This window comes from Vidua macroura, chromosome 1 (genome assembly GCF_024509145.1).
Source record: "Vidua macroura isolate BioBank_ID:100142 chromosome 1, ASM2450914v1, whole genome shotgun sequence".
Classification (NCBI taxonomy): domain Eukaryota; kingdom Metazoa; phylum Chordata; class Aves; order Passeriformes; family Viduidae; genus Vidua; species Vidua macroura.
In genome coordinates, this window is record NC_071571.1 from 6681758 (window position 1) to 6705468 (window position 23711).

At 38.0% G+C, this 23711-nt stretch overlaps 1 protein-coding gene across 8 annotated transcripts in view; it reads right to left on the reverse strand.

Moving 5' to 3' along the window:
- The window catches only part of KMT2C (lysine methyltransferase 2C), a 190601-nt gene that overhangs the window by 59602 nt on the left and 107288 nt on the right, over window positions 1–23711 (reverse strand). For 7 of the 8 annotated variants that reach the window (XM_053982904.1, XM_053982964.1, XM_053982930.1 and 4 more), the window contains 9 exons: window positions 22192–22305; window positions 19928–20661; window positions 12668–12787; window positions 10131–10247; window positions 6267–6368; window positions 5982–6086; window positions 4658–4839; window positions 3786–3950; window positions 3078–3187 (listed from right to left, as the gene is read on the reverse strand). In XM_053982904.1, coding sequence (XP_053838879.1) covers window positions 3078–3187; window positions 3786–3950; window positions 4658–4839; window positions 5982–6086; window positions 6267–6368; window positions 10131–10247; window positions 12668–12787; window positions 19928–20661; window positions 22192–22305 — 1749 coding nt within the window. The remainder of the gene's footprint in view (window positions 1–3077; window positions 3188–3785; window positions 3951–4657; window positions 4840–5981; window positions 6087–6266; window positions 6369–10130; window positions 10248–12667; window positions 12788–19927; window positions 20662–22191; window positions 22306–23711) is intronic. The other variant, XM_053982937.1, reaches the window with a different exon arrangement.

A 23711-nucleotide genomic window follows, 5' to 3' on the forward strand; every position in this document is an offset into this window, starting at 1 on the left:
CTGATGCAATAAATGTGCCAAATAATAAAAAAATTCAAAAGTTAATTTTTTAACACATAGTATTACGTTGGGTTTGAATCTTGTAAAGTACATAGAATTCAATTTCAGAACGAAGAAAAATTTACATCAGTTTAATGAAAATGATACAACAGAGACTGCCAGCCACAATGTGTCTCACTGGCAGTATCAGGTACCCCTGGACAAGGGTAAGTGATACCAAATCCTCACTGCCTCCATGAGCATGTTTACTTGAGCCCCAGGAGGAAAAACTGCACACAGGCAGCTTCAGAAACTGCAAACAGATCAGTTGTAACTGGTTACAGAAAACCAGGCAGAGCTCTGCATCCTGCAGAGGAACAAAAACAGCACCAAGGGAGGAGGAAGTTGGAGTCTGGATGGAGACAGGATGGGAGTTAAGTGAGGAGGGATGAAATTTGCAGATGGGGCATATGACATGCAAGGGCAAATGACACAAAGGCACAACTGCTGAGTAGATGGTCAAGAATTGCTTGTCCAGGAGCTGATGTGGGTGAGAGACACACACTCCCCTCCTGAACGTGCAGGAATTACACCACAGGGAAAAGCTGCTGCTACCTAATGCACCTGCCTAGCATCTAGTCATGAGAATTTATAAATTTCTCTACAGGACATAGTAATATGCTGGGGGACATTTGTTATAACTTGAGACAGTACTAAAAGGAACCTGATAAATTAGTGATCAGTGATGGTTATTTCACAATAACCTAGTAATGAAAGTTTCTGGTACGCTATGCTGGAGCAAATCTTACACCATTCTGGGTTTTGATACTTATGTATGTTCAAGAAGAAAAACGCTGTCTTTTATTTCTGTTTCTTGATAAGGATGACTTTTTAAGAATATCAGGTATGATGAGACAGGGAAGAGCTCTTACAAATTTAGTAACGTTTCCACTTTCTGAAGAAAGAGAAATCAAAGCTCCTTCTCAATACCTACACACAAGAACCATTTACTCTTCACCAAGGGTACACCTGCAATGTTTTGTTTCTTTATTAGGTTGAGGGGCTCTTGTTTCTTCTAGAAAGAAAGTGGTTACAAACCCTGTAATAATACTTGCAACACAACTACGATACATCAAATGGAAAGGGTAAGAACCATCCTAGTAAGAACCCCACAATATGATACATTTTCAGATGCTTTCTACTGCTAACTAACATTTATTTCCCTAAGTTTATCAAACACTAATTCTTCTCACTTTGAAACAAAAAATTATAGAAAATTTCCAGAGACATTTTAGAAGAATTCATGAAAGACCAAAACATTTCATGTAAAAGTACATGCAGGTATTGCTATCAACATGCATCAAAGGATATATTCAGACATGCAACTGTGCAAATGTACACGTGTTAGAGATGTTTTAATACTGAGTCAAACAGGAAAGAATAAGCTTAAAAACTTGTCTTAAAAAAAAAGGTGAAAAAAATCTGCAAAGAAAACTTGGGAACTCCCAAGGGACTGGCTCCTATTCCTTGGAATCCAAACCTAAGCAACACAACTACATAGAGGTGTGCAGGAAGGACTAACTCAGGAGCCAGCTTCTGCCTGGAAGTGAAACACCTCTTGTGAAGCTGTTCCATCTGACATATCATGAGCTTTATCTCTACAAGGTAGCTCTGCCAGCTCCAAAGAGAAAGGAAGAAGTATTTCTTACTTGGATCTTTTCGCTTTAAGTACTCAAAGCTTATTATAAAAATACACTAAAGTCTGTGTTGTATCTGCAAGTTTCTTGCTTTTTCCACTCACAAAACCTCTTTCCTTTTGAATTTTTGGAAGCAGATCTTTACAATGAAGTGACTTGCAGAAATACAGAAGCATTAGTCATTTTCTATTAGTGATAAAAATAGATTCCTTGGAAGACTTCCAGCAGGGAGTATATAAACCTCCAAGGTCAGGTCAGTAAGTTACAATTACTGCTGTGATGAGGACATCACAGTGTTAAGAGACATTAGATGCTCTATTGAACTTTTCTTGGCAGACCTCTCAAGCTTCACATCATCTTCCATCTTGATCAGGAAAACCAATCTTACAACAACTTCTTGGTGGATATGAATTTTTCTTGAAACATTTGCTTAGTTCTTGTACCTTCTGTTCTCTTGTGATACCTCAATAAAGGGCTAATATGAACACTTTCATGTGCTTATGCTAAAAATGGGAATGGGTGTCAATGTTAAAGGAGCCAACTGAAGCAGCAACTTCCCTGAGCTGACATGCAGGGAAAACAGACCTGGGCTATCACCCTTGCAGCAAGACTAAAATATAGGACTATAAATCATGTCACAGGCCAACCTAACTGCTGACAGGCCACTCACAGGAACGTTAACCAGCACCAACCCATGGAACCAGATGCTGTAAATGTGCTTAGAGTGCAGTAACCTCAGCTCCTGAAGTGCCACTGCTCAGAACTGTGATACAGACCAACAAGGCTGTTGGTATCCATGTTCAGAGAAGTGCAAAGTTCATCAGAAGGAATTACACATTTTAATTCATAAGGAAGTGATAACTCCCAAACGAAGAAGTATGGCCAATTCTTTTCAAGATTGCAGCTAGGGAGGGAAGCACTGGTCTTGAATACTAGGAGAGCTGAGGAAAAGGCATTAGGAAAACATGAAGGAGGATGGGAAAAATGCTTACATAGCTACTGCTGCCTCAGACAGCCTCAGAGCATCAAAATACACACACTTTTTCTGCTTAGAAATAATTTTCTGATTCTTCTGCAGAAGTAGCTTTAGAGAATTGGGCATTCTTCCTTCCACTTGACAAAGTGAGATGCCTTTGACCCGTTCACTACCAAACACTCTTAGCAGTTTATCCCTATCTCCAATACCTCTACCTAGAATTCCCAAGAGGTTTCCTCTGGCCTAAATCACTTGAGGCTGCAAAAGAGCCTAAGACACTTCCACAAGAGCCCTTAAAACAAACACACACACAAAAAAAATCTTACTTCTACCACGAGCCAAACCTCCAGCAGAGCACAGAACACATTCCCAAAACTATTTATTGCAGTGTGCAATCCTGCCATTGGTTTCGATCGTCTTCTTACCGTTCGTTGGTGGAATGTATGGCCTACAAATGGTACAGTCAAAACCCATATCAGCTATGTTTTCCACTTCCTCCTCTGTGTTTAAGTTCTGACAGATTGCATGCATCCATCTAGAAATTAAGTGGGGGAAAAAATACAATTTAAAGGAAATAGGTGGTGTTTTAGAAGACCCAAGTATCAGTCTATGGTCCAAGTAAATGGGGAATAGTTGTTCAGTTTGAATTCTTTTAGGGAGAAATCACAGAATCAGGTTTTCCATATACAGCATCCCCTACAGTGGTGTGTGTTACATCCTATATATGAAGCAGCAGATCAACTATTTCCCTCCACAGGAAGGAACCCTCTATAAAACAATCTCCCAAGTATGTTTTTGTATGGTAATTTTCTCCTTATTCACAATGATTTTAATTACTTTATACAACATAATCTAGATTCAGCCTCACAACAACAGTCTTGTGAGGTGTATTAGTTTTATTTTTACAGGGCAGGGGGGAAGAAGCACAGAACGATCAGTTAATTTGCCCAGAGTCAGACAGTTAAGTCTGTGGTAAAACCAGGAATGAACTACTAAGAGACTTCTGAGACTCAGTAAAATCCAGTGTTCTTTACCACATGACCATTTCCTTCATCTCTATGCTTTTACATTAGGGGGAAAAATTAAAATAAGACTTGAACAGGAAAAACATGGGAAATATTAGAAATTCTTACCGATCACATTGTCTACATTGAATTATGAGCTCCTCATCCCTGTATGTGCGGTAGCAGATCGGGCAGGTAGACAAACTTGCACAGGGAGCACATTGTGTGTAATTATTTTGCCATTCACATCTTAAACCTGGAGAAGTTGCTCCACAGTGTCTGCACCAAACACACCTACAGAACAGACAAAAAGATCTATTACTGTCAGTTCACAGGAAGATGATTTTGTGGCTTTAAATCTCTTCCACTTAGAATGAGGTGAGTAATTAAGTTTTAACTTAACAACATGTTTAACCACAAATGTTTAACAACATTTTTTGTACTTTTTAAAGAAAGTTCCTAATTAATAATTCCCTTGAAGCTGCAAAAGCAGGCAGATGGGTTCTTGTAACAGCTCAACAGGTCAGAGGAGTTCCTGCTTCCAGTTGCCATTCACTTTGAGATCTCGAGACTTAATCATGTGAGAGGTCTGGTCTGTTTGTGTTTCACCCAAGTAAAACAAATGGTTTTCACAGGGTTTTATGTTGAGAACATGAGGGTGAAGCACCCGTTCATTTTTCCAACTGAACGCTGGAATGATTACAATGAATGTAAATTGGATTTTTTTTTTTTGCTATGAGTTTCAAAAGAGAAATTTTGTCTATCTCTGCTTATGTGGTGTTTGGTGTGAAGCAGCAGTTTTAAGAGGAGGTAAGAGTTTCCCTTATACACTGATAATTGAATAAAAGAACTCAAAAGCATTTTGTTGGCTTTGTTTGACACACCTGACTTAGACACAATTAAAACCTTGTTACAGTTCAACTGACATTACAAATACCAAGTGACAGAGAGAAGCAGAGGAGGCCAGCAGTGAGCACCTCTGACCCCAGACCCAAACACACCATTTGCACTTCCAGCCTCCCTTTGGCACAGTCTGCAGGGGTGGGTCCAGGCAGTAGGTGTGGTAGCTGATGTCGCAGTCGTCGCACAGGAGGAGTCTCCCTGGATCTGTGGCTTTCCCACAGGCTTCACACACTGTGCACTCCAGACACCTCCAACCTTTGCTAAGTACCACTTTAGTAATCTGAAAAATGCAAGGTGAGAATTAGTTGAAAATGGCTCAGTGAAATGTGATCAATGTATAAATTAAGGTCTGGCTGTGGAGCTCAGGATGCTCTTCTGGGCACACCACCCACATCTCAAGGAGCTTTTATCAATCAGACTTTCTGCAATGAACAGGAATGGATTAAACAAAGAAACTGTCCTCCTTTCTGATATTTTTAAAAACAGGTGCAGTGTTTCCCTTTTTAAGTCACCTGACTGCCAGGACTTTTCAAATATCATGGAAAAGTGGCATGGCAGCTGCATCAGCCAATTCCCTCAGGACTCTAGGATGCATCTTGTCAGGTCCCAGAGACTTGTGTACATTCTGCTTCCTCAAGAGGTCACAAACCTGATCCTCATGATGGGATCACGGTGCTGGAGTTTTAGTCATCTGAAGCAAACAGCTAACTTACTGCATTTAATATATAATGCAAGAGTAGTATATAAACAAAAAGTCAAATTATAATTGCATGAAATACGCATATGGCATTTTGTAAAGTATGTGCAAAATAAAGTTTTTTGACATGTTTTAAAAAACATCTCACTTTTACACAGATATACTTACATCACAACCAATGAAAAGTGTACAGTGTATATACTGCAGTAAATAGCTTATTTTGTGCTTGCTAGGTCATTTCACAGCATTCAAATTTAATTTTCACACATTCTCTCCTAGACTAATGAATGTAAAATGTATTAATTAACCACTCCAACTGCTGTCAATTCTGACAGCCAACAGGCAAATTGAATCAACTAAACCTTATGCCCCAAGTAAATGAAGACGCAGTGTAATTTTTTCTTTGTTTTTAATTCTGCTTGTATCTAGGTTTAAAACTTGTATCTTGAACTGTTATTTTAACCAACTGCTGGATAATCAGCGCTATTTATGGTTGCAAAATTACAAAAAGGTTAATTTCTCTTGAGGCTATGCATACTATAAAATGACACTTAATTAAAGTCTTTCATAAGTCGCATACAAATAATGGTCACATTAGCTGATGAATATCTAACAAGTTAATGACTCCCCTAATTACCACAAAACCGAAAGCAGCATAGTGCTATTAAAGTACAATATGAAAACAGTGCAATCAAGTAGTTTTTGTGTGTAACAATAGCACTCACCTTAATACTGACACAGTATGGATGGTAACACTGGCCACACTGGGAACAGGCCAGCAACCGGCCCTCAGCACCTTGGCCAAAACTCCCACAAACCACACACATATCCTGCAATGACACACAAGAGCAGACTCTCAACACGTGCCAGACACTACATTCTGAAAACATGTAACCGTAAAATCCAACTAGCCTGCTGTATAATTTAACTCCTAACAAGGACATTCATTCATTTTTTTTTCTAATTAAGAGCAGGGAAACAAAATGAAAAATCGTAACTGTTATCCTAACCTGATGGAGAGTGAACTTGTCACTGTTAGAGAAGAGGACAACTGTATTATGCATCGAGTTTTCTTCCTCATCTTTATTAGATGAAATATCCATGGTTGTGACCTATTAAAAAACACAAAATATAAATAGCAAATGTATCACATTTTGTAAGACATGAGACAAAACGAAACATTCTCTAAATAAGAGTTTTGCAAGCATTTATTCATACAGTTTCAACTTCCCTAAAAAGCTGCCTGCATCAGAAATTACTGCATTAATTCACATTTTCTCCATAATCAGTATTATAGCTTTACAGACCTATTCTCTTCCTCTATTTTTTTCACCTTCACATATTATCCCATTACACTTCCAAATGGAAATGGAAGGAAAGACATAGTCTAAGAAAAAAATCACTAAGCATAAACTGTCATACTGTGCCCAGTCTGCTCTGTTCCCTGCATGTAAACACTTAAGTTCTTTTTATCAAAAAGTTAATTGCAGTGACAGACTTTTGAGTATTAATTCAAAGAGCAACTGCAGAAATGTAGTTTGTCCCATATTGCCTAAAATGGGGTTTAGCTAATGTTCCAAGTATGTTAGAGGAATAAGCAAGAGCTCTAAAGTTACTCACTGCAAGCAGTTTATGAGGCTTATCTATCTTTACCATAAAAACTGGCACTGAACTTGAAACAGCTGTTTTGATCTCAACCCATCAGCTCTTACTGTAGACAGTGATTTTTCTTTTTCGTCAAGTGATTTTCTGACCTGCCCTTTATTAATTCACCACATTCATATACAGCTTCTCAGGAAGAGAGAAACACCAATGAAAGATTTCAACTGTGTTCTCACTTTCACGTGAATCTTGCAATACAGAATTTGCCGTCCATGAATTTAAACTAACAGGCCGAACTATTATATCTGAACCAGGAATATAAGGGCACACATTTCCATACAAAAGGTTAAATGCATGCTAGAGAAATGTAATTTTGTTTTACCAGCTGTTCCAATTATATGTATGTGGATTATTTTAAATACTGTGTAAGTCCTCCACAGATAAGTTTTGTTTAAATAATAATTTAAATATTTTACAAATACAAATGTAACTCTAGGGACAAATGTAAATATCGTAATATCAGCTAGAGGAATCCCTCTGATACACAGTTGCTGAAATTTAGTATAGTTAATGTATGTTGATGTAATGCATCAAAAAATGCTTTACAAAAAATGTAAAGAAACAGCTAAAAAAGGGAATATATTCTTTATGTGCTTTGATTACCAAATATTTGCGAGCACTGCAGCTGTAACTACCCAGTTAACCCCAAAGCACCTGAAACACCTTGATACCTTCAGGGATAACATTTCCCTTACCTACTTTTCCACAGTTTCACTTGTAATTGCACATACAAAAAAGCAGAATTTGAAGGACTGAATGACTGCAATGTTGGTGTTTGCTGAACCCCAGCACTGACCCACCATTCCCAAGATATACCAAGGTACTTCCAAATCTGTGTGGCTGTCCACTGATCCCATGCTGAATAAGAATTATTTTGTGCAAATTGACTGAAAATACTCCCATTTCAAACATTTATCTGACAAAAGGCTGATCTTTTGGTATTGCTAACTTCATCTACTCTATCACAAGGCAGTCACATCTCTGGAACTCTGGAGCTGCATGATGACTCAAAGGATCAAATTTCTGTAGGAAATGGTGAAGAGTGATGTCCATTTTGTATTTATAGCAAGTTACCTAAATCACTCTCCTCTGAACAATTAGAAAAACTTTTAGAAGTTTGATCTGTAAACCCCAGCTTCTCTTGAAGTAAAGATTTGTGCATTTTAACATCAAAATAATGATGTTCATGCCTCCAAATCATTAAGGTGCTGTGACTAGCCTAAGTGGAATTCAGCCTGTATGTTTAAAATTACAAATTTGCTTATGAATTTTGACCATCCAATGCTTTAAAAGGGAAAAGTGATAGAGATGATTGTTCCTTTTTCAAATCATAAACACCGAAGTATTTCAAGATATTATTACACAGGCAGCAGAAAGTGTGACAAACTCAAACAGATTACATGTAAGAACACAAAAACACAGCTCTAAAGAGAGTCTCAGTAATTACTTCATAAAGACATAAAAATGAGCAAGTTCCTCTCTGAACACAAGGAACAGGATGTCTCTCAAAATATGCAAGGTTTGTTGATAATCAAAGTTTAAAAGGAACATTCAAATAGAACAAGCCCACAGTGGGGAAAAAAAATTGTTTTACAGTCCAGATTTCCACGTTTTTCATAGCAAAATCCCTCTTCTTATGAGGACCAGACTAGGACTGTATAGGATTTTCAAGTTTTAAAAATACTTGAAGTATTAAGTAGCTTAACTATCAATTCAGTGAGCAATCACTTGCTTACAATCACTTCAGTGCTCCTGAAGAATAGGAGACAGCAAATATAATCATTATTTTCTCAAGGGTTTCTGGACAGAAGCTGTGTACAGAATAGCAGACATCTGATCACAACAAAGAACTGAAAGTCACTGATAATTCATTAAAGAGTCAAGGAAGCTTTAGTTATGGTAAATCATGATCTGTAAGGGTTCTCTGAAGGAGTCAGCAATTCTAGGGACAGGAAAATTTGATTGATGCAACTTACTTCACTGCCAAACTCTTTTGGCAAAGTCCTTCACCAAAGCTACCTAAAAAAAGTTAAACTGAAGAGGAATGGTCCCTATACTGATACAAGACACAAAATAAAAGAGGGCAAGAAATTATCAATTTTGTATGTGGGAGAACATTAGTAGGTGAAATCTAACAGGCCTGCCTGCTAACAGGTGGTGGTGCTCACACACTCATGTGCAATCTGAAAAATCAAGTGAGATGCAAGGTGACAAAGGTTGGCAAGCTTGCCGACAGGATTGGGATATTCAGAGTAATAAAATCCAAAAGACAAGTGTGAAGAACTGCACAAGAACTTCATAAAGCTGAATGCTGGGCTATAAAATGGCAGATGCAAGTCCACAAAATAAGGAAATTAACATGACAAAATAACTGGTATTGATGATCAGAAATACGGAGTAGCTTCCGTAAAAGGAACAACTCCAAGTACATCCTCCATACTTGCAAGTCAGGACTGCAAAAAAACATCCTCCATACCTGCAAGTCAAGACTGGAAGGAAAAGAAGGAGAAATGATGGAGGTCTATAGAAACTGAATGGCATGGATGGAGGAAGTGCATAGAAACCAACTTTTCACTGTCTATTCTCTAAGAGCACTGAGGGGCAGGCAGCTAATTTTTGGCTGAGTCTGCCACTTAAAACACAAGCTGAGGAGCCACAGAACTGAAAAGGGATAACATTTAGTTTTTTTTAAACTAAATGGGCAGATTTATGAAAGCAAGCTCCAACACAGGCTGCCCAAGACAAAGACACATCCTCCTGTTCAGCAAGTCCCCAAGCCACAAACTGCTGAAATGTCTCGTCCCCTTCTGTTCTCACTCTTGCACCATCACTCAGTCTAGAAGAACCTTTGCTCTGGTCTCCTATGGCTGCTGTTACATTCCCATGCACAAACCCTGCTCTCTCCTTCTGGGTTGTTCCAGTCAGTGCTGCCTTTACCCAGCACATTCTGCACCCGAGGAAATGGAAGGAGTACTTTAAGACTCCCAACTGTTGTGTCTTTAAATGGCAAGAGTAGCACAGAATTGCCTCAGGCCTCTGAGCTGTAATGTTCTAGTTCTTCATCACAAGCAGTAACAGCCAGGCTCCATCAAACATCACTCGCTCTGTAGAGCTCGTTGTTTTTTTATGCAGTATTTTAATACGAAAATTACAGCTGATTAAATTTGTTACATTAACAGACTGCAATATGACTTTAAAAAATATATCCTTACCCCTGGAATGACCACAGCCCCAACTCCATTCTTCAGTTTTGATCTTCCTCTGCCACCTCTTCCTGACAGACCCGCTCCACGCGGCCTCCGCTTGCCCGGGAATCCGGATCCTCGGCCCTGTTCAATGTAAGGTAACAATGTAAATGCAACCTCTCAAGTTCTTTTGTTATGTGGGATTCAAACTTGTTTAGTTCATCTAGAGAAAAACACAAGTAAAAAACACCCTGTGATTTCAGGTGAGTACAAAAACACCAGGGCATGGTCATTAAATCTCTGCATAAATCCGTGTGTAATAACTTTAATTACTTACATGGCATAATAGGATCACCTTTATCATCAGTGAGAAAGCAGCCAAAACCAGAAAAGTTTACTTTCTGCTCAGGAGTAACTGGAAATATGGATTTCCCCCACCAGTTCCCCCACACTTCATTTGCCAAGTTTTCCAAAATATATCTTTTATTCTATGATTCATTTTTCTTTTCTCTTTGAACAGTCAGCCCAGACAGTCATGGGACTTTTACACAGGGTCTGGGCACTTGATTACTGGTAGATGCTTTTATTACACTATGAATAATCAAATGAAACCTGGAATTTATTAGGATTGAGTCCTGCTCACAAAGGAAAGTGGGAGCTGGCTCCCTGAAACTCTCTTAATTCAGCATATACAGACAAGAGTTTTTTTATATTAATTCTATCAGTTACACTCAGATCAACATTCCCATAATGTGAAGTTTTTCTTACACAATCTCCACTTGATTTACAGACAGCTTCTCTTCTCCCTTCCGTATTTAAGATGCAGAAGCAGAGTTGCAGTGTTGTGCTTTGGAGTATTCAATGTTTTCAACTACAATTATCCTTGGGAGAGTTAAGTATGTTTTTACTAGTAATTACCTGTTATTCATACTGTGAGTTAAATCTGAAATTTAGGGGTTCTTTTTTGTTTTTTTTCTTTCTTTTTTCAAAATTTCAAAGTGAACTAAGCACAAGAGGATTCTTAATCCTCTCTAATCATTTCCAGAAAGAAAAAGAACATATTCACATCCACAAATTCTGCCTGATGTATCAGACATCTTTACAATGTGTCTCAAAGCCTCTAATCTGTGTAATAATCTGATAATTATGGCATGTACTCAAATAAGCACCTTTCCTACAACAAAATAAGCACTGAGATTATTTAATGCATTTCATATTTGTCAATAAACTCAGCTCCCAAAACAGCCCAAGTATGGAGTACAGAGTATGGGGTATCCAAATGCTTGCTGCAAAATACTTTTAATACCAAGGCAAAACATTTGCTCTGTAAAACAACGTTGATGGAAGCAACAAAGCTCCGTGGGGACTGTGTCACCAAGAGACATGAAGGGCCTTTACTGATGGAGACAGGAGTTCCTTGGATGGGAAGAAGCACTGTGGGCTCAACATTCCCTACAGCATTTCTCAAACATTCCAGCTCCTGCTTTAAAGAAAACATTGAACTTTATGGTCATAATTAAAGGGAAAATTGAAGGATCCCAATGATAAGATTTTATTAACATCCATTTAATAAAGGAAAAAGAAATTAAATTGACTCATACACCAAATTAATGTAACACAATGATATCTCAGGAGTGAAAGGAAGGATGCTGCTGGAGGCTGAGGTCAAACAAAAAATGTCCTTAGATGTCTATGGAGCTAATACATATGCACACATAGGACATACAATCATCGATTTTTAAACATGAAAACTCTTCTGACAAGTTTCTTATTTTCTGTTTCAGAACAGGTGTCAGTACTGTTATTTTCACACAACCAGTAACAGGAATAAGGACATACTTATACCAATGTTAATGCTGAATATTAAGCTGAAAATTAATGCTTAAAGCAGCAAAAGCTAAGCTGATGTCAAATCAAAATAAAATTAGCATGAGAGTTAAAGTGAGATGAACTTAAATCATTGGGGAGCTACAGCTATTTGTCAGTTTTATAATTTAGCTTTTCTTTGCCTTTACTTAAACCAAATAATTCTACTTTAGTTATTTCAGGTGTTTTTAATAGTATATGTCACTGTGGATACAATTCTGGTCCATCTCATCAGGTAGGAAAGTTTTTGTTTATTCCCCCATCAGCTAAAAACGATGTCACTTTGAATCCACTCTGCAAGATTTCTCCACAGCAACAAATTCAAGCCATCCTTCAGATCTCTGTTCCTTTCCATGCCTGGCTTACCTTACTGCCAGTCTTAAAAACATTTTCCTTCTCAGGTAATTTATTTTGACAGCCATGTAAAGCCAACCACAAAAAGTGATGTACTCAACACACACGAAATTTGGGTAATACAAAGTATTCTTTGCCACTGAAAATCAAGGCAATGCCATCATAGTGTATGCTCTGGAAAGTTCACATCTTAACCTGAAACCTCCAGAGCTTCAACAATTTTAGAGGTCTTGAACAGTAACAGAATGGAAGATTAATTAAGGTGTGAGAGACAGAATTTCATCACTAATCTCTACAGCAGAAAGATAGCAATGGATACATTAAAATAAATTCAAGTTATTTACCACTTTGATGCTCCAAATGGCACTGCCAGGAAGCTGTCTGGATTTAAAAATGTCCCGACCTTCTGAAATGTCTGGGGACCAGGAAGGTGGGCTGACTGTATTATTGGTACTCCAAGCCCCCTAGGATACGGTAGGTGAGAAAATAGATGTATAAAACTTTGCAACGTAAAAAAGAAAAAAAAAAAGGCAAAAAAAAAAAGGCAAAAAAGCAAAAAGCAAGCAACAAAAAAAAAAATCTGAAAAGCAAAGCACATGCAGGCATAGGCATTTCTACATTAGTTCACTGAGTGAGTAGAAAGTGGGAAATTTTTAGGTTCTCACTGAAACATGCCCTAAAATCAATACTTACTTCCAACTGATGGTTAAGTACAACAAAATGAGTTTTATAGACAAAGATTAATACAAATATAAAGCAAGCAATCATAACAACAGCAAATTACATGCCTAAATTTTATTGCATCAGTGAAGAAGACAGTAGTTGGAGGTGGTAACATCTCCTTTTATATTCCAAATCATATTTTGAAAGAACTGATGGCCTCAGTTGACTTTTGAAGCTAAACTACCCCCAATCACAGCAACAACTAGTCTGAGAAGCACAGCAAACTAAAGGAATATGAATAAACCACTAGACAAAAGAAAAGGAAAATAGCCATGGTAATCAACAAAGCAGCTCATGCCTGCAATTCTGCTACAAAGAAACCATTAAAAAACTCTACCACTGATTTTTTTTCACCCCAGTGTTTTCATGTTATGCTGTAGTATCACATTTTAATATGTTATTATGTACATGTAATAATATACATCCATATGGTGTACCTACAAACTCTTTTTAACTAATTATTATCCCTATTTATGTAGTTGCATCATGGTGAGATATTGTATGACTGTCAGTAGAAATAAAGCAAAATAAGAAGAAAATGCTAAGACAGCCAAGGAAAAAAATGCTGAGGCTCCTCATAGAAAGTAAAATCTGTGGAAGACTTTCTCAAGAACAGAAGAAAGACTGCGGGAGACAGACATCATAAATAACTTCACTGCCAATTTACACATTAGATTAATTAAGGACAGTACATTTTCCTAATTCAAAATTTGTGAGAGTAAAGAAATATTGAATACCAGGATGAGAAGTGGAACTGATGAAAAAGTGCAGGTTTACCTTCCCCAAAATGCTACTCAGCAGCATAATCCCAAGGCTGATATGGAATAACCTCATGCATACAAACAATCCCAACTATTCACAACTGCTCACAAGGGCAAGCCCAAACACATTTACACCTTTGAATACTGGGATGTACAATAATAATAAGCATCAAGGAAAATGAGATGGCTCTGCAAAATGTGTTGGGGTTTTTTTTTTTATCTTTTCTGAAATGCAATTTCTCCATCAAGAACGTGTGGGAAATGAGTTTCTTTGGAATCAACAACTCCATCGAAACATACATTCATCTTGAACTGTAAAGAGGTGTCTTGCTAACTTACTGAGAACAGGGCTATCCCTTCAAGTGATCTGGCACCCAAAAGAGAAAGCTTGTCAGTGACCTAAAAGCCTAATTATGGATAAAAGTCTCAAGGTAAAAACACCAACACTCGGTACAACCCACAGTGTGGACACTGTGGTATTGAGCATAAATCTGCTTTCTGGGAGTTTAGCTCTGCCTGCACAGGAAAAGGACAACGAAACACTTAAAAAAAAAAACAATTTGACAATTCTGCCCACACGAGGTGGTAACTGGACACACAACCTACAAACTGCTTAGTGCCCAGAACACCTGTGTGTTTGGGAAGGCCATCAAAGCCTCCCCTCTGCCAAGGGGCTTCCAAAACCAACTCCAGAAGAATAGCTCCTGACAGCAACTGCTCAAGGGTTCCAGTGTCAGTGTGGCTGGAATGAACACCCTGGATTGGAAGATTTTGCTATCCAGTTTTTTCCTTGACTGCAGATAAGTGGCCATCATGCAGACAACTCAGAAGATCAAGAGGTTCATCACCCTGTAACAGGGGAACAGAGCTGGCTAGAAACCTTCTCACCTTCAGACCTGGAGATGGACAAGTCCCTGTTCACACCCAGGGCACAAGGACAGAACATTCCTGACACAACAGGGACATCATGTCAGAAATGGAGGAAAAAAAGGAAATTTGATACACTGGTAGACAACTACATCAACAGGTCTGTGGTACAAGAGATTTGCCTTAACTATTCCAACCCTAGTTTTAATACCAAGTAACAGCCAATTTTAGCAGGTAAAATTCAAACTTTCATTGAATTTTAATTAGTTTCCTCATTACTTGTAAAATTCATAATGCATGGTAGTTAACCGTTCTTCTAAAGTGGCAACCCAAAGAAAATCTGTACAGCAACACAAAGAAAATCTATTTATCAGAGAAACAATCTTGGCATCAATATGTAAAGGAGGCAATATGCTCACAGTGTCAAAATTCAAGATCTTAAACATGCTGAAAATATTCAATCCACAACTAAAAGTACCTACTCTTAGTTTGGAGGTACAAAACTATTCTTCTCTAGTGATTAAATATATTCAAAAGATTAAAAAGCTAAAAGAACATTAAATCTGAATATGAAATATTCAGTCTTACAAAACAAAATGATTTGTATATGATTCATGAACCATATTGTTAAGAATTAAATTGGAAATTTAATCCAAGTTTTATTGTAGATCAGAAAAATTTGAATTCTTGGTCAGATAAACTTAATTAAAAACACACATTTCCACAATACCACGAACAAATGAATTACATCAAAGAGATGCATTAATTATATTTTTGGCTTTTAATTAATGCCTATTACCACACAACACTGTAGAGAAAGTTCTATTCAGTTCATTTACATCAGAACCCCAGCAATAATTATGTACTGTGACAGAAACAGGAAGTTCTAATTCTCCATCATATTCTTGAGTCCTCAAAATTGAACAACACAGCTGCAAGTAAATTATAACAAAAGGAAACCCAGTGTCAGCAAGGGTCAGGAGATCTCACTAAATTACCACTGACTGTGTTTAGCTGCTTAACGCCTTATGAATCCTACTGCAATTGCAAATGCACAAAGCTGGATTTGCAATTTAATATTTAATGTAATTTTAGGGTTGTGAACAAACTTTAATCACTTGAAAATACAGCTCTCCTCATTAAAAAAAAAAAAAAAAACAAAACAGAAAAAACAACCAAGCACCAAGCATAAAAGCCATAACAACAACTGATCCTTGAAAAAGACTCTTTTTTCATCTTTTTTTTCAGCATCTACCTTTTACAACAACATACTTAGTGATACCATGTAAGTTAAGAGAGCAAAAAACCCATACCATCCAAGACAGCACACATCCAAACCCATCACAGTGCTCTGCCTTTTTTGATCTCATTTTAAAAAATCTCTAAAAACACCAACAGATATTCAGAATGTTGTGGAACAGTGATCACTGACATCTTCATGATGAAAATTAAATACCTCTGAACAAGGTATTTCTCAAGGACCACACTGTGGAATAATACTAAAATAATATTTATGGAATTTACAAAACCAGCAGAAGTTTACTGCTTTTTATTCAGAATTATTCCACAGAATGCTCTCAAATCTTCACCTAGCAACGTTTCAGTGCCAAAATTTGTAATGTCTTCCATTTATTGACTTAATCTTACGCTTTCCAGTACACAGTGCCATAGCAAAAGTAACTATTTCAGATCTGTTCAATTTGGATACACAGAATAAATACAACACCACTGAACATAGACCTCCGTAGAAAAATAGTAATTTTCCTTGAGAAGGTTCATTTCAAACTGGATGTGTGTCAGATTAGTCATTAATAAACTTACATGATAATTTCTACTAAGACTACTCCTTCAGAAAAGACAAATTTGGAAATTATGAAAGAGAGGTACTGCCCCTAAAATAAATTTGCAGCTTACAGGCAAGAGTGAAGCATGTCCACATTCCACAGAGAAGAAACTGGACAAACAGAACTCTAAGGACAGCACTGTAAAAACCTGACCATGCTGGCAGCTCAGGGTAAGTATCTTGTGATCTACGAACACTTAAATTTCATATACATGTAGAAATTAATTTGGATGCACTATGGAGTAGGGGAACATGAAGAGCAGACAGTCCATGGAACAAAACCCAGTGAGATGCTGAGCCTGGCAGGCAGAGGGTCCTCTCAAGGGGCAGAATGCAGCTTTCCTGTAGCTGAGGGTATGGATAACATGCTGTCCTAAAAAACACTGTCAGAAGGGCACCTTACTGACAGGAGCTGCCACGTTCCCCAAAGTGGAGTAAGCCTGTACTAGCCAAAGCCAATTCATACAGTTCCTAACTGTACCCACACTTTGATTTATACACAGCTCCCCTCTGGGTTAGAAGCTGGATTTTCTCCTGCTGCTTCTAAGCAAAGTTGGGATGCCTGCAAAAATGCCAAGGGGCAGAGGGATGCTGACATCAGTGACACTGACTGCAGCCCTGAAAGGGGTTCATGAAATCTTTTTAAGCAGAATATTGTCTTCATTTTTGAGATAGGTTTTAGTCTTTTCCTAATGTGGCACTGCAGACATGTCATTAAAGCAAACTACTAATATCTAACAGGAAATCACTTCAGATTATGCATAACTTTGTATTCAATGGCAAACCAGAATAATTATTCAAATATATTTTATTAGCAATTGTATTAATAGATTGTAAAGAAAGGGCTGATAATTTGTCCTACTGTCCAGCACAAGACATTAACTTAATGAGAACAAATCCAAATCAGAAACTATCCTTCTCCATGGATTCCTTAACTCCAGTGAAGCTTGTCTCTTATAAAATTGAGGAAAAATATATCCAGAATCCAGAGAAATTTCTTTCTTATTCTTCTTTATAGGAAGTTCCATAAACCCATTGCAATAGATATATTATTGCATTTTTAAAACAGGAAAAGGACATTCCAACAAAGTAAACTGCATATTAGAAGCTTTCAAACTTCTGGGAGAGAGTGCAGAATATTACCATTTGTGAAACTGTGCTGGCTTCTCTTTGGGGTTCACAGAGTGATCAGACTCCATGAAGGAACTATTTTAAACCTGAGCAGTCCTGGACAAGGAACAAGTCCTGCAATGAAAATTCCTTTGCACAACAGAAGAAAGCAGGGGTGAACCCAACGTTAACTTCACCTGGCACAGGAGCCACAATCTCTTGAATCAATAAAATCCACCCAATTTGTGTAACTTTCTGCCCTCCCCTCTATGAAAGGCAGGCAAGAACTCCAGCAGCTGCCAGGTAACATTTGTATGGCATAACCTCACACCTGACAAAGCCACAGAACAGCAGAAGCTGCTATTTTATAAGCAGAAAGAAGCAGACCCCAAACCCAGAAAATTAACCTGCTTTTGAGAAGACAATTGCTCTTCAGTGCCACCCAGAGAAGAATCACACATGACCTAGTTTACTCCAAACAGCTACACCTGTAACTTTATAGAAGCACCTTTTCCTCCAGTATTGTTTTCCCCATTTTTTACTTGCTTTTACATCAATGGGATCACCTCCAGGTGAACAAGAACTGAAACACTGTGTTAGGTTAGAATGTTTTAAAACAAGCTTATGTCTCTTCTTCATCTGTGGAGTTCCAATGGCATAGGAAACATGATGGACCATCACCAAGGAGCACTCTTCTCAGCTGCCAGCACCTGCCCTGTATGATGCTTTCCAAAAGCCAGAATTGGAGAAAGCATCCATTTTGAAGTGTCTACAGTATTGACACAAAGAGACAACAGATCTTATTTCTCTGGTTTTCTTCCTAGTGAAAAACTGCCTGCTTGCCTTCCAACTTATCCCACAGAATCCCCATGTAACAGGAAACCAAACTGTCTGGATGCAATCCTGTGCCATGTGCTCTGGGATGACCCTGCTTGAGCAGGGAGGTTGGACCAGATGGCCCATTGTGATCCCTTCCAATCTGACCTATTCTGTGATTCTGCTTCTGCTCCTATGCACAGCTCTCCATTTGGAAAAGTACACACTCTTTTAAAAAATGAATGTTTTCAGCAGAAAGAGTAATTTAAAACCCCCACAAAATGAGCCTAAACCTACTTCTGTCTGCAATCCAAAGCAATTTAAATAAACGCGTTCCACATCGTGGATTTGTCCAATTACATCTTGCTCAAAAAAATCCCACCTGCCTGTAACTGGACATATAAAAATCTCTTCTTTTCATAGTCTACAGAACACATTCAACAGCTTTCAGTCCTTCATCAAAAGCCCAGAGTAGGAACTTAAGAGTACTGAAGAGAAATTTGTTTAAGGCATTAACATATTTCTGCAAATATGATATATATCACCTGACTGTACAGCGACCCAGGAAAACCTAACTGCAGTACAACAAACACAGATCTCCTAAACTCAGTGGAAACAGCAGAAAAACTTTCCAGAACACTCTCTCATACCTTAGGAGCAAAAATTTTGAACCCTTAGGTGACATGTCAAAACTGAAAGAACTGTGCAATATATAAAAAAAGCTTTGTCAACACTAAGTCCACAAAAGCACAAAATCATCAACCTGGAAGTCACAAAGACTAAAAATAAATTGTGATGAGAAGATGAAACACTAACTTGTCACACTGACACACTTTTTGTATAGAATTTCACCAACAAGAAATGAATACCCTGGACTGACAAACCATTTTCCCTGGAACACAACACAAATAGAGAGAAAGACACAGCAGAAAGTGACAGACTTGAGGATTCTTTTCACTTATCAAATTTAATCCTAGTCAAACCACAACAATTTGTACAAGACAGTTCTTGCACAGTATTTCCTAATGTAACAAACCCACAAAATTATTTACCACACCATTAGAAACACTGATCAAGAAAATATCTGGCAGAGTAACAGACACAGAGTTGTAGAAGGTTCTTCTCTAAAGCCAGTTTAAGAAGCTTTAACACACTTTGAGAGTACCAGCCAAAATAATTACATATATGAAAAATATTAAAAGGTCATTTAAATAGCACAGCATTATGTCTATCTGCATTTGTACCAGATGAAAAACACAACAAATTTTCTTCTAGTCTACTTTAACCATGAGCCAAAAGAAACTTAAATTCTCACCAGAGAAGCTTTATGATGGCTGACTTCTTCCTTATTTACCAGAACATTAATTCCTTGAAGAAATAAACTACACACTTAGGAGAATCAATGCATTTTTTAAGAAACAGGTGGATTTGATGAGTTATACTGCAATTTAATAAACACATAATGGAACAGTGCATGTGCTTACCTGTCTGGATCTGGGCCTTCCAGGGGAAAACTTGCGTTTGGTGATGGCCGGTTTTCCCATGCCGATTTTTGGAGTGACTGATATGTAGGTGGTTGGGAGAGCACTCCCAGCAGCTGGAGGCAGCACTGGGGGCTGACTGTGCTGCACATCTCGTGCAGAATTCAAGTCTAGAGAAACATCTGGTGAGGAAGACACGTTTGTCTTGTTTAGATTAAGTGGTGGGGGAAGTGAGGGGCAAGTCTCAGCTGGTGGTTTTATGGGTTTTTCTCTGACTGGTGAAATATTTGCAACACCTCCATTTGAAGCAGTAGTTTCTACTTCTAGAAGAGCTGGTGCTTCTGATTTCTCATGGGTTTCTTCCTTTTCTACATCTTTCTGCACTTTTATTATTTCCAGTTGCTGCTCTAGGGGGACAGAAATATCTCCTTTTCTTTCAGTCTCCAGAATTTCTGGTGTCACAGTCATGGTCTCAGGTACTGAAGACAGAGACCGAGAGTCTGCTGTGGACACTTCTGATACCTCCACACTACCCTGAGGCAGCTGTATCTCTTCAGCTTGTTTGTCCAACTCCTGCTGTGCTACAGCTTGAACACCTTCTACCACTTCCATCACTTTCTCAGTCTGACTGTCACCAGATGCTGGTGTCTTTTTAGGAGACATTTCCATTTCAGCTGAATTGATTTCAACAGAGATTTCTGCTTCCAGTTGTGTGGTCTTTTCTCCTGGTGATATGCCTGTAATTAAGTACAACCATATTAAAGGCTCACTGTGAAAAAGAAAAAATCTTCTGGTGTTCTGGTCAACAAGTATACTTGGTACACATCATGCAGGCCAACACGTATCACTTTACTTCAGTGAATTTAATATGTAACTTAAAATATACTTCATGAACATCTTTCTTTGTACCTATTTTTAGAGTAGTCTATATTTTTAGTTCATTATTTTTCTTCCCCAAAAACACAGCAGAGTAAGTTAAAAGAAAATAGACCCAAGATTAGTTTTTGAAGAACTGAACACACATTTCAGGTAGGCAGCCAAAAGTAATTTCTTCTTTTTCATTTCTGTGAATTGAAGATGCATGCTATCATAAATTAATGCATTTTAAGCTACTGTCCCAACATTTCCAATAAGCCAAGAACAGGACAAGTACAAGTAAAAAACATTTTCCTCCTAAAACTCTTTCAGACTTTAGGAAATTAAGTTAAATGAAAACAGCTGCTGCTGGTTTAATTTAATTTACTAATATATTATGAATTTCTTTCAAAAATATTTATCTAGCCCTCCCTTGAACCAAATCAAGCACCCTTCATCCGTAACTTTCTTCATCAAGGAGTTCCAGAGTTTTTGTTCCACTCTATAAAGAACCACATTCTTTGCTCTGAATTTGGCTTCTCACACCTTCCTCTGATGGGCCCTGATTCTCTTACAGACTAGTTACTTCCTATTACACTTGCACTCTTCTTAACTCACACTACTGTAACTTCCTCAGCCACTAAGTTCATAGACAGCATTTTAATCTGAATATTTGTTCACAGTTTAAATAATGGCCCTTTTACCATAGGCTGTGAGGCACAACTGAGTGATCACAGCTAATCTGAAAAGTTAGGTTTTTTTTAACTTTGTCTTTAAATACAAGTTTCTTGTCTCCCCTTACAGCAACCATCCTCAATCATCATCTGGGACTGAATGGGACATACTGCCAAGTTCTTTACCCTTGATACTGGTCACTAACACACCTAGTAGATTTGACCCTTCTTTAGCTGCATGCAGTTTCTCCCGAAACAGAAATGATCAGCTGCTGCAACCCTGTCAAACGTCATCTTTTACTTACAAATGGAAAAAAAAAAAACCCAAAAAAAACAGAAAACCCCTAACCAAGGATGCCTGTGGAGTTACAACCATAAAGCACATAAGAGAAAGTGTGAGTGACGGTATTTGAATAGCAACAAGTCATTGCGTTTTACAATGAACTTCCAGCATACAAAGCATTCAACTATTTTTCCAGCTTGGAAAAAGCCAGTCCCAACAAAAGTAAAGCAACACAAATATTCTGAAGACTCTCTATGCCTTCAGTAAAACACTTATTTTATCAAGCAAAGAAGTTAGTACTCTTGCTTGAGAACTCAGAACTGTTGCAGTATGTCTCTTAATGCTTCCTAGGTGCTTTTTCCTCTTGCATTTATAAAGCACTGCAAACATTACTGACTGGAAGAAGGTTCTGGTTCTGAACTGGTATTTTCTCAGAGTGCAAAACTCTTTCTTACCTTCTGTAACACACCCAACAGCTGATTCCTGATCAGGGCCATCACCTGTAATGGGTTGTTCCTGAAATGCCATAGCCTCTCCACCACTTTCCATTTCCATTTCATTTGTACAAGCTTAAGGAAAAGCAAAACAGTTATTAAAATTGCTGTGTTTATTCTATTACTTTGGCATCAGCAACTGCTGCCACTTTTGACCTTTTGGCTAAAGAGAGACTGATATTTAATGATGACAGGATTTAGGACAAGTCAGGTCAGTGAGAAGGTTAAGGAGACTACACAGTACTCCTTCAAAATTAAGACCATTTTACTCATTAATTCTGAAGCTTTCAGATGTCTGTAAGGCAATTACATACACCCAATAGTGAAAATATGCACACACAGTCACACACTTCTGCACAGCCTGAGCAATATCAGAAAGAATTTTCTTCAATTCCAAGTCTACAAAATTCAACAGAACTGGCAGCATGAAGGCTTCAAATCTGTATACAAATACTACAGTGGATTATGGCATAGATATGAAGTTTCATCAGGACTGGGAACACTGGTTTTCACCTTATGTGTTCGACAACATGAGAACTGCATTCTGCCACTTTAGAACTAAGATATTTTTATCTTTGCATGGAAAAGGCACAACTGAATGTTTTTTTTGTTGACAGGATCATTACAGAGCACAGAAACAGGAAATACTTCCCCCCCCCCCTTGTGTAAAAGCTCTTTCAGTTAAGGAAATTCATTAAAATGAAGTATGGAAAACAAAGTGTATAGCAAGCATTAACTTGAAGAGAACTGATCTTCCATGGATGTTAGCACAAAGAAAAGGGAAACAAACATAGCTTCCTGCATCAAGAAAGTCTTTATTAAGTTCAAAAAGCACACAACTATTAGGTGATACTATTTTAGCACCCTAAAAGCTGCTCTCAGACTCTGTCAACTTTAAAGTGATATTTTAACTTCAAGAAAAAGATCACTTAGATTGGCTCCAAATCTGATTTTAAAGTACAGACGTGTTCTCCTGGGTATAAAACCCTGCATGACTCTACTGATGTAATAGCTCCAGATTACTCCTAGCAGGTGAGATGACAGTCCTGTTCTTCCTTGGGGACAAGAGCATGCTTGTCAATGTTTCTACTACCTAGAAATCCTAACAGAAGCATTGCTTAAAACTTCAGCCTTTCAGATTAATCTGCTACTTATTCAAAAGGGCTTTTTGTAGGAGGCTGGGAGCTGTGACAGTCAATGTTTTGTTTTGGACATCTTCAAAATGCTCTAAGCACACTGCCTGGGAGTCCACAGTCTCTCCTAAGCTTTCAGAAGGGAAAGAATCTGAGGAGGCTGAAGTGGCCACTCTTCCTAACATGGTGGCTGTGTTGTTCACTGACAGAGTGAACTAATTTACAGACATTTCCCTCCTGTCACTGCCCTTCCTCCAGGAGCACCTTTTCCATCATGTCTTTACTGCTCACAAAAGGTAATGTACAGGCTAACATCAAAGGGATGACTTGTTTATACAAAACATCAGT